At 37.6% G+C, this 19,608-nt stretch overlaps 1 protein-coding gene across 1 annotated transcript; it reads left to right on the top strand.

The window, feature by feature from the left end:
- The first annotated feature begins 506 nt into the window (after window positions 1-506).
- Window positions 507-5,541, top strand: LOC138898822 (uncharacterized). Its single transcript, XM_070184926.1, has 7 exons — window positions 507-767; window positions 1,533-1,727; window positions 1,857-2,102; window positions 3,314-3,369; window positions 4,174-4,245; window positions 5,134-5,284; window positions 5,398-5,541. The coding sequence occupies exons 1-7, from the start codon at window positions 507-509 to the stop codon at window positions 5,539-5,541; spliced, it is 1,125 nt and encodes a 374-aa protein (XP_070041027.1).
- Window positions 5,542-19,608: the final 14,067 nt, after the last annotated feature.

Genomic DNA, 19,608 nt, shown 5'->3' on the forward strand with positions numbered 1-19,608 from the left:
TCTAGGGATGGATCCCAGTCTGTTCGAGGTCATCCTGGAAGGGGAGGTCAGTCAGGTGGAGGACAAGCCTGTTGTTATGCATTTTCGGGAAGGCCAGAGGCAGTTGCTTCATATGCAGTGATCACATGTATTGTTTCAGTGTTCTATAGGGATGCTTCAATGTTATTGGACCTTGGTACCACTTATTCTAATGTGTCATCATATTTTTCAGTGTTCCATAGGGATGCTTCAGTGTTATTGGACCCTAGTACCACTTATTCTAATGTGTCATCATATTTTTCTCCTTATCTGGATATGCCTCATAGTTCCCTTGATATCCCCATTCATGTGTACCTATTGGTGATTCTAATATGGTAGATCATGTGTATTGTTCTTGTGTGGTTACTATTAGAGTTTATAAGACTAGGGTGGATCTTCTATTGCTTAATATGGTTGATTTTGAGGTGACTTTGGGTATGAATTTGTTATCTCTATATCATGCTATTCTTGATTATCACTCTAAGACTATGACGTCGGCTATACCGAGGTTTCCGAGGTTAGAATGGAGGGGTTCATTTGGTCACAATCCTAGTAGGATGATTTCATTTCTAAAGGCTCAACGGATGGTTGAGAAGGGATGTTTGGCATATCTGGACTTTGTGAGGGATGTTAGTGCTGCGATTCCTACTAATGAGTTAGTTCCAGTAGTGAGGGTGTTTATAGATGTGTTTCCTACAAACCTACTAGGTATGCCACGTGACAGGGATATTGACTTTGGTATTGACCCGGTGCCGGGCACATAGCCCATATATATTCCACCATATCGCACTTAGCCAATGCATTTGATGAACAGTGTGTTCCAGCCTTATTTGAATTCTTTTATTATTGTGTTCATTGATGATATCTCGGTATATTCCCATAGAAGGGAGGAGCACGAGCAACATTTGAGGATTGTGCTTCAAATTTTAAGGGAGAAGAAGTTGTACTCTAAGTTCTCCAAGTATGAGTTTTGGTTGAATCAGTGGTATTCTTGGGCCATGTGGTGTCTAGTGATGGGATCTAGGTGGATTCATAGAAGCTTGAGGTAGTTCAGAGTTGGCTAGACCTTCTACCGCTACAGAGATCAGGATTTTCCTTGGTTTGGCTAGTTACTATTGTCTATTTTTAGAAGGTTTTTCATCTATAGCATCTCCATTGACTAAGTGACTCGGAAGGGTGTTTTATTCAGATGGTCTAACAAGTCTGAGGAGGCCTTTCAGAAGCTCAAGACTACTTTGACTACAACTCCAATTTTGGTATTACGCTTAGGATCGGGGTTGTGTATGAATTATTATGATGCTTCGCCTATTGGTCTTAGTTGTGTGTTGATGCAGGACAGTCGGGTGATTGCCAATGCATCATTCTAGTTAAATTCCCATGAGAAGAACTATTTGTTACATGATTTGGAGTTAACATTTATTGTGTACGCGTTCAAGATTTGCATGCATTACTTATATGGCGTGTCTTGTGACGTATATACTGATTGGAGTCTTCATCACTTGTTTAAATAAAAGGATTTGAATTTGAGTCAGTGGAGGTGGTTGAAGTTGTTGAAGAATTATAATACCACTATCTTGTATCATCCGGGGAAGGCTAATGTGGTAGCAGACGCCTTGAGTAGGAAGGCGGAGAGTATAGAGAGTTTGGCATTTATTCCAGGTATTGAGAGGTGTTTGGCTATTAATGTTCAGACGTTGGCCAATAGGATGGTGAGATTGGATATTTCTAAGCCTAGCAGAGTCCCTGCTTGTGTTGTTTTGTTGTGGTCCTTGTTTGAGCGCATTAAAGCTCGCCAATATGATGATCCCCATTTGTTTGTCCTTAAGGACATGGTGTAGCATGGTGGTGCTAAGGAGGTGATTATCGGTGATGATGGTGTATTGCAATTTCATAGTCGGATTTCTGATCCTAATGTGGATGGTTTAAGTGAGTTGATTCTTGAGGAGGCTCATAGTTCACGGTATACTATTCATTCAGGAGTTACGAAGATGTATCGAGATCTGAAGCTGCATTATTGGTGGAGAAGGATGAAGAAGGGATCTTTTTTGGCACGTTTCACGATGTTTGAACTTTCAGCAAGTCAAGTATGAGCATCAGAAATCGGGTGGTTTGCTTCACAGGATTGATATACCATAGTGGAAGTAGGAGCACATTACTATGGACTTTCTCCTAGGTTTGGAATGGACTTTGAGGAAGTTTGAAGTCATTTGGTTATTGTTGACCAAGTCAGTTGTGACACCTCGTAAATTAGGCTTAGGTATCAATATATTAAATGAGTAGTAATGTTATATTTTGGACATGTGAAGTTCTATCGGTATGAGTATGGGTGGAAATAGTTATTTTAGAATCAAGACGGAGAGAGAGGTGTATAAGATTCGATAAAATCGACTAAATTTACAAAAGGTCTGTCTTGCAGCAGAATGTAGTGAAGCTATATAAGGAATTTGGGAAAACTCAAAACAAGAAAGTTGTATCACTTTGAAATAGCTTTCCAACGATATGCAGTATGCGCAACTTTATGTGCATTTTACAAAGCAATACGCAATATGCATGCCAGGTGCGCGCCCGGATAGTCTCATACGCGGCCGCGTATTTGTGGTAGTGTTACTGCCTTTCTGTGCGTTAGGTGTGAGGTTGGGCCTTTAGGTGTGCAGGAGCGCACCCAAGGGGTCATTGTTAAAGCCCTACTTCATCCCCCACACCCCAAAACACAAAACCTTGCTCTAGAAAGGGAAGCTCTGAAGAACCTAACCTCCCCCAAGGTCCCTCCACCATCCAAGGTAAGTTCTAATGGTGATTCTAAGTTAATTTCAATTCTTCAACACCTTATTAACATGTATAAACCCTTCAAATCATTAGATATTGGATTGGAACATCATTGTTGAGAGAAGAAACCATAGAACTCGAATTCAAGAGGATTGAACGTCAAAAAGGTAATATCTTCACCCTCTAATTGATTATAGCATTGGCTAAATGATTATAGACTCTAATTTCATGAGATATGAGTTGATAGGTTTGATAGAAAATCATGAACGGTTATGGATTTGGGTTGTTGGTTATTGATTATTGATTAAGGGTTTTGTTTATCTTATGGGTGATGAACAATGATAATGATTATAACAATTTGAGGTTTTAGAATTTATCTAGGAGCAAGAGAATGGGTTGTTAGGTGTATAAACACCATTAATTAGGACTATGGAGCTTTATACCCACCAAGTGTTTGATAAAATGCTTAAGTGACCAAAACATGAGTATTATTGCTAATATGGAATCCCTTTGACTTGTATTGCTATAGATTAAAGATGAAAGGGTTGGCGAATGTTGTTTTACACTCAAGAGCAGGAAGTTAAGGTATGTGAGGCTAACTCTCTATGTTTGAGAATGTTAATGATTCTCCCTATACTACGTTTCTTTTACGACGTTACTAATTGCCTCAGAAATATAGTTAGGCCTAGTTCCTTGAGTAGTTGCAGAACTTCTATTCTCTAGCTTCGTGACTCGTTCATGACTTTCATTCTGAACATTTTGAGATCAGTGTGTAATCAATATAGACTTGGGTTTGATGCCCATGAGTCTCAGTCTAGATTACTCAGCATGTCATAAACAATTGAAGTTTCAGTTTTCATAATCAGTTCAAGAATACATGTCTTAGTCTAGTCCTATTCAGTATTCCAGTATCGTGTGACTCAATATGATTCAGTATTTCAGCATCACATATTGCAATATGATTTTTGGTTCCAGAATTTAAATACCTGAATGTTGAACACTTGTATTTGGGCCCGAGACCGCAGTTTATGCTTTATGCATGTTTGGGCCTGAGACCGCAGTTAATGCTTTGTGCATCTTTGGGCCTGAGGCCGAAGTTATGTATATATATACTTGGGCCTGAGGCCGCAGTTTGTGCACATATATATTGGGCCTGAGGCCGCAGTTTATTTATTCAGATAAACAAGTTGTTCATCATTCAGAAAAGGGAGTATTCATATCCTTACTTCCTTTGTTCAGTTCAGTTATCAGTTATGAGTTATCATTTCAATAATCAGTTATCAGTTATCATTTTAGTTATCAGTTATCAGTTATCATTTCAGTTATCAATTATCAATTCTCAGTTAGTAGCTTAGTATCAGTTTCAGCATTTATATTTCTTTCTTTCAGTTGCTTTGCATACCAGTGCAACTCAAATGTCCTAACGTCCCTTTTGCCCAAGGCCTGCATCTCACGATGCAGGTAATGATTTACAAGTTGATGATTCAGAGCGCTAGGATTCTCGTACCAGCTATTTAGTGAGCCCCAGTTCTTTCGAGCCATTATCATTACTTTACAATATTTTAGAAATTTACGGGCAGTCAGTGTTTTCAGTACTTCATTAGAGCCTTCATAGACTAGAGTAACAGTTAGACAGAGTCGCGGGCTTTTCATGTTAAGCTATGTTGGCTACAAATATGTTTCAGATTGTATTAGTATTTCCGCACATTGATTTATATCATCCATACTTTCAGTATATCAGCATGTGTTAGTTTATCTTCCGTATTCAGTATGTTATGATATCACATGTTGATTCAGCCAACCAGTTCATTTTTTCAGTCGCATGTAGTCAAGCACCAGGTGCCGTGTTACATCCAGGCCCATGTTCGGGGCATCACATCAGTGCATTTCATTCCGGTTATGATTTCCTACATATCAAAGAAGTTGGCTCAAATCTACATCAGAGAGATTTTTCACTTGCATGGTATACCTATTTCTATCATTTCGGATCATGACACTCAATTTACTTCACACTTTCTGATAGCTATTTAGCGTGAGTTGGGCACGGAGTTTTAGTTGAGTACTGAATTTCACCCCTAAACGAATGATAAGTCTGAGCGGACCATTCAGATCTTGAAGGATATGTTGAGGTCATGTGTTATTGATTTCGGGGGATAGTGGGATCGATTTTTACCTTAATTGTAGTTTGCCTATAAAAATAGTTATCAGCCTAGTATCCAAATGGCTCCATATGAGGCATTATATGGGAGTCAATGATGTTCTTCGATTAATTGTTTTAAGTCAGGTGAGGCTAGGTTGCTATACATATATTTAGTTTGTGATGCTTTGGAGAAGGTGAAGTTGATTCAGGAGAGGCTTCGTACAGGCACAATTCAGGAAGAAGAGTTATGTTGATAGGAAGGTTCATGATATGGATTTCATGGAGGGTGAGAAGGTTCTTCTCACAGTTTCACCTATAAAGGGCATGATGAGGTTGGGAAAAGGACAAGTTGAGCCCAAGGTTTATTGTTTCATTTGAGGTGTTGGAGAGAGTTGGCGAGATTGCTTATAGACTTTCTTTGACACCTAGCTTGTCAGGGAGTTCATCCAGTGTATCATGTTTTCATGCTTCAGCAGTATCATGAAGATCAGTCACATATGTTAGATTTCATCTCAGTGCAGTTGGATGAGAATTTGGCCTATGAAGAAGAGCTGATGGCCATTTTGGATAGGCAGGTGAAGCTGAGATCGAAAGATATTGCACCAGTAAAGTTTTAGTGGAGAGGTCAACTGGTCGAGAAAGCAACTTGGGAGACCGAGCTTGATATGCGGAGCAAATATCCTCATCTTTTTGGCATTTCAGGTATGATTCTAAACTCGTTCGAGGACAAAAGTTCATTTAAGAGGGGGAGAATGTAATGAGTTGGCTAGTTATTTTGTGTAATTGAGCCTCATTCCCCTATTTGATGTTCCCTATATGTGTACTTGACATTTGATGATACTATGGGGTGGTTGGATTGGTTTCAGGAAGGTTTGAAAGAGATTGGAACACTTAGTTTTATTTTTGGAAGCCTAAGTTGTAAGAGTTGGCCAAGGTTTGACTTTTGAGCAGACGACCTCGGATAAGTGATTTGATGATTCCAATAGGTTCATAGTTGTACTTAGGCGTATGTTCGGATTTGTATTTGGAGGTTCTTATGGTGTTTTTGCTCTGGATGCCGAAAGTTGTCAATCTAAAGGTTTCGAGAGTTCATAGGTTTGACCGAGAGTTGACTTTGATGATATCGGACTCAGATTGTTGTTTCAGAGCATGGAATAAGTTCATTTAGTGGTTTGGAACTTGTGTGCGAAGTTTGGTCAGAATCCGAAATATTTAGGCATGATTCAGACATATTCGACGAAGTTAGAAAGTTTGGAACTTAAAGGATGAATTTTGAATGTCGATTCTTGGGTTTTGATGTCATTCGTGGTGTTCTGAGCATTTTAATAAGTTTGGATTAGGAATTCAGACTTGTTGGTATGATTGTACGGGGTCCCAAGGGGGCTTGGGTGTGTTTCAAATGGGTTTCGGACTATTTTGGAGTTGAGTCGTAGCTCTGGTGCTCGTGTATCACACCTGCAAGGGTTTTGGCGTAGGTGCAAAGCTGCAAAAGCGGATATGCAATTGCACTTGTGAGGAATGGCTGGGGGACTGGAGGTCCTTAGATTCAGAGATTTTGTGCATTTGCGAGTCCAAAGATGTGATGGATTATGCGCAAAAGCGCAAGCAATCAGGCTCAGGAAATCTCGCAGATGCAAGGAATATGTCGCAGAAGCGATGTCGCAAAAGCGATTAAGTGGTCTGCAGGTCCGAGATGCCTGACAAAAGGGTTTTAAGTTGAGGTTTAGGTCATTTTTCATTATTTAGAGTTTTGAAGATTGGCTAGAGGCAATTTTTGGAGGGATTTTCACCAAACTTTTGAGGGTAATTAATTTCTACTTAATTTTGATATTAGATATTGTTTCCCCATGGATATTTAAGGTGAATTTTGAGGGGTTTTGCCTACAACTTTGGAGAGTATATATTGGGGATTTCATGGTGGATTTGGACTCGATTTTGGAATTTAATCACATATTTGGTCTCGTGGGGTTATGGGTAGCCGGGATCTACCCCTTGACTCGAGTTGTGACCTTATGGGCCTAGGTTGAAATTTGTTGACTTTTGGAGATTTAAATAAATATTGAAGCTTTATTGTTTGGAATTGAGTCTTATAGCTTTGTTTGACGTTATTGAGTTGTTTTGGTAAGATTCGGGCCGGTAGGAGGTGATTTCTAATGGGAAGGCATTTTTGGAGTATTGATTTTACTTGTTTGAGGTAAGTATCTTGCATAATCTTGATGTGAGTGAATACCCCTTAAGATGTGACTTTATTTGGCTAATTGGAATGTGTAAAAGCGACTCATATGCGAGGTGATGAGCATATATGCGGGTGCTATATATGATTTTGACCGGATTGGACTTTGCGCTTTTATTATGCCTTGTTTGGATAGTGTACTCTCTATGATTCCTGTGTTGATCATCGTCGTCACGCCCCAACCACGGGGAGTGCGACTGGAGCTCAACCGAGTGAACCCGGTCGAGCAAGCCTAGTAAACCTTTCCTACCCGACTCATTCATGATCCAAAAAGGGAATGCGTCACCATTTGTAAAATAGGGGAGAGATCAGTTATATAAATATATAAACGTTGCTGGTTCATTTTTCATTTTATATACATTATGTCGTAGTTAAGTTCCCAAAATACAGCCCGATCCAACGACACCCCCAACATACGTACATGACCCACATAAACGTCTACGGAGCCTCTAAGGGTACAAAAGAGCAACATGACAATATCGGCAACAAGGCCCCGACTATACCTCAAAATATGAAAATTTATACAAAAAAGGACTACATGACCCAGGAAGAAATGGGGCTCACCAAGGCTGCTGTGATGAGTGTGAGGGAGAACACCACTATCTGCGATCAGCGCTATATATGATAGAACCACCTACATCCATTAAAAGATGTAGCGCCCCGGCAAAAGGGACGTTAGTACTGTCGAATAGTAATAGTATGTAAGGAAAACACCAATCTCAGTAGAATGAACAGTGAAACAAAGAGAAGGCAGTCATAATAATCAATAAGCACTTCATGAAAATACAAGAAAAACACTAAATAAGGATTACACAATTCCCAATTCAATCTTTTCATCTTTTTAGATTAATAATCTTTAGTGCCAAAGCCACAACTCATAATGCCACCATGATTTTACACGGAGTCCGGTCTCGTCCCGACCGGCTAAGCCATCCCAAGTGAGACATATCCATATCCATAATGTAAATTAATAGTTCCAACACAAATTCCACCATGTGTACGGTATGGCGTCCGATCTCGGCCCGATCGGCTAAGCCATTTCACTTGAGACATAACCTCTTCCAATTGTTCACTCAATTCACATATCTTTCCCATCTTTCATTACATGGCACAAATAGCCTCATTTATTAAATAGTTGTTGGCACTTGGGCACATTTTACAATTCAAGTCTTTTCCTTTTTATTCAATCAAATAACGTCATCATTCATGTCGATAAGTACCATCATATAAGGCATTGCACACATAAAGGAAGGAACTTGGAAAATCATAGATATGTCCTCAAATAGCATAATGACATGGTAAATATCTAAAACAACGAGGGAACATAAATCTTTCAACCCAACACACTAAGGCAAACAATTCTAATAAGATCAAGTCGGAACTTACACCAATCATTCGGACACCAGGAGTTCGATTCTAGGAAGAAAAGAGTTAGTCATACATACATCAATTGCGCTTATTTAGACTCTACAATTTTCCGGAACCCTTAGCAACCTCAATCTATTTAAGCAATATACAAATTGAACCCAAAATTAGGAAAATATTCATGGTTCTAGTTCACTTCTTATTTTTCCCAAACTCTTTATCACATGCATGCAAGATGAACCACTCTCATAGCTATGAAGTATTATCCTAGTACCCCATTATAGCTATGTTTGAAATTAAGAGCTGGGGTGATCAAGTCTTACCTTTTTGGATGAAGCAATTGAGTGCTCTACTTAAGTATTTCCAAGCTTTGAGTGATGGATGAAGATTGATTAATGAAAATTAGTTCCTCCCTCTAGAACCCTCTCTCTCTCACACACTAGAAATATCATAAATGAGCTCAAAATAGACTAAATGGGGTATTTTAACGGAATGGGGGTCGGGTTTTAAATTAAGAAAAATGGTGCCCCGACACAGGTCTACGGCCGCATATGCAAATGCATAATGGTTATGCGGTCCGCAAAGTGACTGCATAAATGGCCCTCAGGGGCCTGAACTTATGGCCTAGGTATGCGACCAGTATGCGGTCTGCATACTCGTTCTGCGGTCGCATAATACACCGCAGAACTCCCTCCGCAAAAACTCAAGAGGGATTATGCGATCGATATGCGGTCCGCATATCAATTATACGGTCAGCATATCAATTATGCGGTCAGCATATCAATTATGCGATCGCATTATCGACCGTAAAAATGACCTCAAGTTGGCCAAACTTACTGCTTCACTCTGCGGCCATTATGCGGCCGCATAATAGGCCGCAGAAATGCGTTCTTCTGTGAAATATTTCCCTCTCAGTCTGTAGGGTACTGTTCAATCCAAAAAGTCCGAACCGTGGCGAGCAAGCTTGCCGCGAAGAATTTCTACTATAATAACGCAGGAATCTAACTTGGCACCACGAAAACCCGAGTTTTTGGTTTAAAGTTTTACGGGTCCTTACAATCGTGTGGCTACGTGCACTCCTTGAATCATGTTAGAGACCATGTATAGGCTTTGATATCTTGTTAAGCATGATAGTTGTTATTGTGTGACGTACCCGTCTAACCTGAGTTGTGATTTGATATTTGTTATTCGTATACATGTATTCTTGGATATGTTTTCTGTTATATAGACTTGTTGGGAGCACGTGAGTTTTCTGTATGGATGTTATTACTATGGAATATGAGTTGTCCGTGCAGTGTGTGGATAAGGATCCAACCCTCTAGGGTCGTCCTCTCATGTTTCTCCTTGATGAAATACACACAAATTACGTAAATTGATCTGTGTTTGTACTTTGTGTATCATCTCTATATGCAAGTTTCTTAGATGTATACATGCTTTTATTATGTTTTTCTCTATATGCTAGCCTCATAATGTATACATACCTTTTATGCATATTTTCTCCATATGCTAACTTAGTTGATGAAATGATTCACGGTACATATCTTCTCTATAGGTCAAATTTGTATAACTCGATTTTCTATGCTTGCCTATCTTCTCTATGTGTTGAACTATTACCTTGATTATGATGCTTGTACATATCCTCTCTATGTACACTATTGGTTTTACTTGTACCTTTTGTGTAGGTTCTAGTATTGTTGCTTTGTATGTGTGTATTCACGAACTGCACAGGTTTGATTAGTGAGTATCATTGGCCACTATTGCCACTACCTCTCCGAGGTTATTCATGATACTTATTGATTACATTGGGTCGGTTGTACTCATACTACACTGTGCAGTTAATTGTATAGATCCAGGTGCGGGACCAAGCTTGAGTGTGGGGCATGGTTGTTGTTCTGTTGAGACACGAGGTAGAGATGCATCCTGATTGCAATCCCCAACGTCTCTTTCTATTTTCATTACTGTCATTGCTTCGAACAGTATGTTGTATTAGCGGACTTGTATTCATGTATTAGAGCTCGTGACTCAGTGTTATCAGTTTATAGGGATTTGTGTATTGGCTCGGTTTCTATCTATATTAACTTGAATTCCATATTTATTTATTATATAATTTATTATTATGTTTCGTTATTGTTTTATGATTGGCTTGTCTAGCAAGTGGGTTAGGTGCCATCAGGATCGGTGGTGGTTTTGGGTCGTGACCTGACTTCAGTTATCTGGACTTGGCTCTTTTTAGATGTTGTATTGCAACGAAAACAGGTCCAATATGGTCTGCACTTCCTGAATGTGGCCCGCAGTGGAACCATTTTCTTCATAGCTTCAGGTGTTTTTCTGAAAATTTCATTTGTTTCAGCTCTTTTCCTCTTTTTCTCATTGAACCACCTCAACACCTGAAATCAAGCACTTTCCATTAGAAATTTGCATTAAACTTATACTTTTAAACTCAAAAATCTTAGTAAAAGACAATTATAAGTGGCTAAAATCCTCATTTATCAATCATCTCACTAGCCATGGCTCTAAGCACGATGTTATAGGCCATTCTCTAGCATTTTTACTTTTTTCAATTTTTCTCATGCGCATCTCGGCCCTGGAGCTTGTACCGATTGATTTGTTTGGACTTCTACTTAGACTTTGAAGCTCAATATCATTTGTTTTTGCTCCAAATTGATTCTTTTGCTTGAAACTAAGTCCTGCATAACAAACATACATATTAATCACCATCCAGGTAAAATTTTTATTAGTTCCTTATCAATAAGCATAAAAAATTGACCAAGAATATCCATAAATAATTGACTCGTCAATTAGTCATCTTAGTATGTTTTCAAAAGATCATGAATACTGATTCATCCGGTGGAGCATATTTTAAAAAGAAGTAATGCTAATTTTAAGGGGATTGTAAGAAAGGGAAGATCACTAATGGAGTCCCATTAATTTATATTTATTGGTACACTAGTTATAACTTATGAGTTATAAATATGAATACAAGATATACTGATATATAAGATTTTAAGATTATATCAAAATATGATTCATATGATCTAGGGTACTGCATACTTTATGATCTACTTGCACGTTTGCACTCAAAGTCGATGAGAGGCTATATACTCCTAATAGATATACAGTACTTAGCTCTCAAAATATGTTGGTTACACGGTCTACTTCCCTGTATGAATGATTGTGGAGATGAGATGAGAATATATTTCTAATATTAGATAAGTACCCTCATTATATGTGAGCGGGTGATGATGAAAGTCTACTCATAAGTGGTGCTCTTAATTAAGGCTCACTAGAGTAAATACATGAATTTTTGTAATTATGGTTAACCCTAGTTGCTCTTCTTTATTAATCAAATTAGGGTTTAAACTATGATTACCGTGAGAATCACTATTGACCCGTCATTTCGGCCAATATTTGTTCTACTCTTTGCTTCCACTACACAAAGAACCTATAAATTTTCGTTTTATGATTACATATTATCTAATTAGTTTAGACTAACATATTCCTTTATTAATGTCACGACCCAAAAATCCACTTAGTCGTGGTGGCACCTAACACAACCCGCTAGGTAAACCATTAATAGTCAACACAATTCAAATGAGAACAATAAAAATCAATAGCTGAAATAACTGAGTTTCTACACAATAACCCAAGGATTGGTAGTACAAGTCATGACCCACTAAAACTTAGTTTTACAAAGATGGTATGAGAATAAATACAACGTTTGTTTGAAATATACATAAACAGATTACAAATCTAAAACTACCAATGACAATGGGTAGCGATATCCGGAAAGTAGGTACATCTTTAATGCCAGCTTCCACCATGAACAGCAGCATCAACTCCAAAATTTGCATGCAAGGTGCAGAAGTGTATTATGAGTGGAACCGACCCCATGTACTCAATAAGTAACAAATCTAACCTTAGGTTGAAATTAGTGATGAGCTAGAAAGAAGGTCAATGTCCAACACCAGTAACCAATAGTAACACAGGATACAATAATGCTAGTAACAATAAATAACTCAAAAGATATCATATTCGGATCAGTCACAGATACGTGAATTTAGACATGCTTTACAAGTATAACAGTTAAAGCCTAAATCTTTCGCCAAAATATGAGTTTATCAGAGAACTATGATTTTTCCAAAGCTTTCAGCAACAAATCAGACATTTTATTTTTCAGTTAGCATGAGGAAAATACATCTCTATGCCTACATGTCAGATATACATGTCAAGTCAATAATACCATGTTTCCATCTAGTATGAGGAAGGTACATCTCTATGCCTACATGTCAAGTATACATGTCAAGTCATCAAATGTCATATTACCGTCTAGCATGAGGAAAATACATCTCTAGGCCTACATGTCAAATATATATGTCAGGTAAATAATTTCATTGAATTATCATCAAGTACACTCACTCTCAGCACACTCAAGGTGCCTAGCTCAAGTGCCCCACATCAAACACAAAATCACACAGCATGGTACGGGTGCCTGGCATAAATGCCACTCACCAAAGCACGTGTATATATATATCATTGTGCATGTGCTCACTGAAAGTATCAGACTCTGGAAGGACGGATACCCTCCCCAAGCGCTAATCAAAAGCCAATATGTCTTGTTGGAACGTGCAACCCAATCCAAATAATAATCAATAGCCAATAAGGCATGTTGTGGCGTGCAACCCAATCCAAATATCCATCAATAGCTCATATGGCCTGTTGCAACGTACAACCTGATCGAAATATCACTCACAACACGGCTCTATGGCCCACATCAGTCATCAACCGCTTAAATCTCCATTTGCTAACATCTCACAAAAACATAATCCAATTATCAACACGGAATATCACAATGTGTGACAAATTCAACTCAAACTCGTGTCACGTACAAGGACACTAATAACATATGAGATAGCATATCAAAAGTGCACGGAGACAGAGATATAGCATGCGGATGTAATTATCATGACTAAACAGTATGACTACGGCTAAGGCAAATAGCTCAACGTGGCAGAAATAGCCCTATCATGTCTCAAACAATAAATAAGTTAGCCTGGACATATTTTCTTCCATGAATAAGAACTCACGTAGTCATACAAATGGAGAAAACATGATATCAAAGAAGAATGATAGCAAAACAAGGCATATAATAGCCTAAGAACTACTTGGATCATGAATACCCCGGTGCACGCACACACGCTCATCACCTAGCATGTGTGTTACCCCCAACACATCTCAATTATCATAGTTTCAGGGATAACTACCCTCGGTTCCAAGTTTAGATATGTTACTTATCTCAAATAAATCAAAACAAATACCGAACAAGCCAGACAATACTCTAGAAATGTCATCCCATGCAAATAGATCTTTGAACGGCTTGACACTAGCCAAAGGCAACTCAAAAATGTCAAATAATGCCATAGGAAACAATCTCAAGCGATAAAGGTGGAATATTTAATCAAATACTCAAAGTCAACCAAATATTCAACCTGGGCCCGCACCTTGAAACCCAGCAAAACTTACAAATTTTGATAACCCATTCAATTACGAGTCTAACCATACTAGTTTCACTCAAATCCAACTCCGAATCGATGTTCAAATCTTAAATATTCACTTTAGAAAAGTTTGACAAAAGCCCCCCAATTTCTCTTTCAAATTCATCACCCAAATACCAAAATCAAAGATAAAATCATGTAAAATATTCAAAACCCAATTGAAAATACTTAGTCCAATCTATGTGGTGAAATTCCCCTTCAAAATCGCCCAAAAAGGAGCTCTAGATCTCCAAATGTGGTGAAACAACTCAGCACCTCGAAATAAATAAGATATGCCCAGGCATCTCTGCATTTGCGGACCGACTCGCACCTGTGCTCCTGCATTTGCGAGACAAAGCTCGCATGTATGATTTTCACTTACCTAACCACAAATCGCATCTACGCCACACTATTGCACCCTATTTTTCACGAGTCAAAACAAGATTCAACTTGTGGTTTCTCTGTTGATGATAAAAGAGAGTCGCCGCCTAATATTTAAAGGTATACTAGGGTACCTATTTAATTACTAAGGTCAATTTCTTTATTAGTCTGCTCACCGATGAGATTGTGGGTAAGGGTTCTTGTTCTTCTAAGGGGAAGGTGTTAGGCACACCTTAAAATCTACCTGAGGTAGTTCCATATGACTTAGACTAGGTTTAAGGATTGGTTGTTTGCATTCTGCTTAATTAGTGTTAAAGGGTGCGGCTTACTATATATATCCAAATTAAAACTTCCTATTTTAAAAGGTAATGCATAGCTTTGAAGAGATATAAGTTTCAAAGAGTCTTTGAAGATAACGTTTATGTGTATATATAATTGAAAGAGCTTAAAAATATGTACATGACGGTTTATATTTATGAAACATGTAAAAAAGGCTCAAATACTTTGTATTTGAAGAACATTACTATTTATGTAGCTTTAATAAACAAAGATGTTGCAATAAAAAATGAGCCTAAGATGTACCTTAGCTTTCAAAATCTTAATTCTTAGACTAGAGGAAATCATTAAAAATCTTTCACTAGGCGGCGACATTTTGTTTTAGAAGGCCGACTTTGGATCTCATTCTTTTGATTTTGAAAAGAGATGTCGTCGTCCTTTACTAAGCTATTTTGGCTTTAAAAATCTTCATAAAATGTTAGTAAAATATAAGAGATTAGTAGTTTAAGTAACATAAGATTAACGAATGAAAACTAGTTACTATTAAGCCTAATGTTTCTTTTATTCCTATGTCCTTCAAGGCTTGCCTAAGTTGCTTATGTGATTCAAAGGGTAAAGTAAGGCAATTAATCAGATATGATAACTGTAATTTCATATATATGTTATAAAAACAGGATATAATAAAGCTGTAAAGGGGTAAGGAGTGACTCTAGTTTGGGCCTGAAAGAGGTAGGTCCAGCAATCAGCAGGAACGGACAGCAGTGGGCTTCAGATGTCTAGATGCGCTGGTACGAGATTTGGGCCTGAGTTCTCTTAAGAACTTAGCAAGCCCAATGGTTGTACATGTTCAAAAGAAAAAGAGAAATTCATTAGATATAATACTCTATGCATACAATCATAAATGAAATATAAAGGTAAATGACTTATAATAACCTATAGTAATTTGAATTATGAAAGTTTATAATAATGTGGGGTCACCTATGGTGAAGTGATTCACATTAAAAATATTTCGTTGTCATTAAATATTAAACCTAAAAGGAGTAATGAATGTCAATAGATTAGAGGCTAAGGGTAGAGTTCCACTCAAGGTCAAGGCTCCCTTTGGATCCTTGACACTTCAAAGTTTCCAAGGGTCTCAAAGCCAGGGCAATGCTTGTGTTAGGGAGAGTAGCCCAACCAAGAGTTAAACTCTACTCCCAAATACCCCTAACCACTCACACTCACTCTTCCCAACAGGTTTAAGTTCCAATGAGACACTTTCAATGTAAATCTCAATTACCACAGTAATACCATACCACAGAAGTATATACCTTTCCCAGGATGGCTAAAGCAGAACATTATAAGACTACAAGACAATTTATCTACAGTATCATAACCATATTTCAAATATTAATAGATGATTAACATCTTAAGCAGGTTCAAAAGAAATCAGCTTCAGACATAGAGGCATCATACTACTGTTAAAGAACCAAACACCTGAGATCATATATCTAAGGATAAAAAGAGTACATAGTTCAAGTCTGTAATAGTTTAACACAGATGCATTTTTTCTTAACAACCTTCATTTATACTAACCAAAGACTGATTTTAACTTAAGTCTTATTTTCTAATACACACATAGGCTAACAGTCCTAATTGAGACTTCCAAAAGTGTTAACAAATATGTGGACTAACAGCTTCAATTAACTTCTAAGGGGGGATTAGAAGAGGGCAGGTTAACAATCAAAATTAAGACTCTTGGAGAGTGTTAACAACATTACAGGGTAATTACTACATTTGATGCTCTTTAAAGAGTGCTAATACAGACACAGGTCAGCAGCTTCAATTATAGATACAGATCAATAACCTCAATTAAGAGACACTGTTTGATGATTTAAATTGGACCCTTCTAATAGTATTAACAGGGATTCAGACAACAGTCATAGTTAGGACTTCTACAGATACTATCAGAGATACCAAAGTACAATCAGAGTTTCTAAAAAGGTATTAACAAGATTACAAATTCACAAATTCAAATGGAACTCCTAAGAGAACTTAACAGAATCTCAAACCATCAGTCCTACTTAACTTTAAGAATTAATGACATAATAACTTCTTTCTGAAAGTTTTAACTTCATACTAATCTCATTGAGAATAGAGCAGGATGTTATATCCAAGCAGTAGCAACAAGAGAGTCTCTTTAAAGTTCAAAAGTTAAGTCTAATCCATTTAGGAGAGCTTAGTGAGGTTTTAAAGATAGTGCGGGCATGTATGTGATCATGAGGGACAAACAGAGACATTGAAGAACAAAATGAGTACAGGATCACAAACACACAAAGACACTTAACAAAGGTCATACCATGTAAATGTTACTAGCAGTATCACCATATGGGTTTCAAGAAAAGGATAAAGGTATCATCACATTGGAGAAACATGTTAAGGATGTGTGGGATAGGGTTTCAGGTATAATGGAACTTAGTAGCAGTATTTTAGCTAAACAAATGTATCATCATGACTCAAACACATCTCATCCTTACCTCATGGTTTAAACTAAGTATAAGGTATCTCATAGTATACACAAAAGTGATACAAAGACCCAATTAGCTTAGGACAGGTTTGCATAAACAATCATGAGTTTAATCGAGTAAATAATAGAACCACAGAGGCATATTAAAGAGGTGAAACATGTTTAAAGGTCATAAGCTAATGCCTTAGTGCTATGGTAACAGTCTGATTCTCAACACTGGATAGGATCATACTCTGTTTGAGTCTAAGTCATTAAATGAACCAGACATTAAGAAGTTCTTTGGTCGTTTTAAAGTTAATAGCAGACATAAATCATCATATGCCTATCAATATCTGTCACGACCCAACCGATAGGCCGCGACGGGCACCCGGTACCTTACTCAACCGAGTACCAACATAACATATCTTTCTTATTGTACTTTTATTGGAAAATGGGCCAAACGGGCCATCATGGTTAACTAGAATAGACATAGGGGAATACTCAATATAGGATGACCCAACCTGATATATAAAACAAATTATACATGTGACTTACGGGCCTATAAGGCCATCAAAACATAGGTCGGCAAGTCCATACAAGCATCCGTATACATGAAATCTATCTACAAGCCTCTAAGAGTACATACTTATCATAAAGGTCGGGACAGGGCCCCGCCAAACAATATATGTACTAATCATACTGACCAAATAAGTAACTCCGGAGCAAATGGAGCGTACCAACATCTTTCGCTGAGCTGATAGCCTACTTGGAGGACTCTCGACCTGTCTATCGGGACCTGCGGGCATGAAATGCAGCGTCCCCAGGCAAAAGGGATGTCAGTACGAATAATGTATCGAGTATGTAAGCCACATAAATAAGTATATAAAAGACATGGAAGAAATATAGAGTAAACGATTCAACCTGTAAGTCTGGACAACTCTGTAAATCATGAAATACTTAGTGTCATGCATATGCGTATGAATGTCATGTCGTGCATAAGTACATGTGTTGATAATATCATCAAATCTTAGGGCATCCCATCATATCATCTTGGCCACTTTGGGCAAAATCATCATCGTATACCAGCTGATCAGGTGGTGGTGCATATATAATGCCGTAACCTTTTCCATATCCCATATACATATATATATATATATATATATATATGCATATATAACGCCATCTGGTCATGGGTCAATATACATGTATAAATGCATGAAATGCATATGAAACACATTAATAAGATTTCTCGGAATGTCATAAAAATAATATGCATGTCGGATAAACATTATCAAATACGTATTTTTTTGAGACCCGTGAATAGAAGATATAATAATAATTCACATGGGGAATCAAGAATATAGACATCCCTAGTATTTCTATGAATAGAGTCATTTAGGAAGTTATGCATTTACATATTTCGTTCGTGTTGTATAGATCATGCCAAAAAGAAAGAAGAGATAGCCTTAACATACCTGAGTCAATTCTCTTGACAATCCCTCTAACATACGTCAATTGCGACAACACGTAACGGCAAGATCGGAGTAGGGAAAATCCGTATGATATTCTTGAGAAAGATTGCTCTGTACTCCGTTATAATTGCAAAATCTCACTTTGATTTGAATTGTTGAAGGTCTTGCGTTACTTATATGCTATATGCAGATGCATATTAAATGACCCAAATAACGTGATGAGATTCTTTAAGAGTCATAAGACTCTTAAGTTATAGATAATAACGTGATGTGGATGTGGATAATAACGTGAGTCATGAGACTCTTAAGTTTAAGACTATTAAGTTATAGATTTCTTATACATCAATGTGTGCCCCACTTTATCTGGTGACTTAACCACATATCCTTCATCTTTGCCACATAATCCACAAGATTTAAGAGTCATTGGTCTTGGGTGGCTTGCTACCACGTTAAGGATCTTATCCAATAATTAGCAACCAATTATCTCAAATTACTTATAATACTACTAACTTTAAACACACCTTACTATCATGGCCATGTGGTACCTTGTATGGTATTAATCCATAAATATCGGGTATTTTAGCTCGCGCTGTATTTTATCCCAAAATGTCAAACTTCGATGAAATTCATTTTCTTCGATTTTCCTACCCTCTCAACTTCATGAATTTACTCATCACTTGTTTGAACTAGCATAATGCTTATAATCTCAAAATAATCTCATTCCCGATCTTACGTTGATTAGCTTATGACGAAACTTTAACGTATGAAAATGCGGGATGCAACATCTCATTTTTCTAAGCTTCCATCAATTTACTTATGGCGTACTTTTATGTACGAAAACATGGGGTGTAACATCATTCCCCCCTTTGGAACATTCGTCCTCGAATGTTGACTGATGCACTTATCATTCTCATAACCTATGTCTTCTGAATACTTTCGTA

Source organism: Nicotiana tomentosiformis, chromosome 9 (assembly GCF_000390325.3).
Source record: "Nicotiana tomentosiformis chromosome 9, ASM39032v3, whole genome shotgun sequence".
Taxonomy (NCBI): Eukaryota; Viridiplantae; Streptophyta; class Magnoliopsida; order Solanales; family Solanaceae; genus Nicotiana; species Nicotiana tomentosiformis.

Bases quoted from the DNA above. Each gene is read 5' to 3' on its own strand.
- LOC138898822 (XM_070184926.1), top strand. From the start codon at position 507: ATGACGTCGGCTATACCGAGGTTTCCGAGGTTAGAATGGAGGGGTTCA. The intron at 1,728-1,856 runs GTGAGATTGGAT...GACATGGTGTAG, and splicing joins AGACGTTGGCCAATAGGATG to CATGGTGGTGCTAAGGAGGT. The intron at 3,370-4,173 runs GTATGTGAGGCT...TCTTTCTTTCAG, and splicing joins CTCAAGAGCAGGAAGTTAAG to TTGCTTTGCATACCAGTGCA.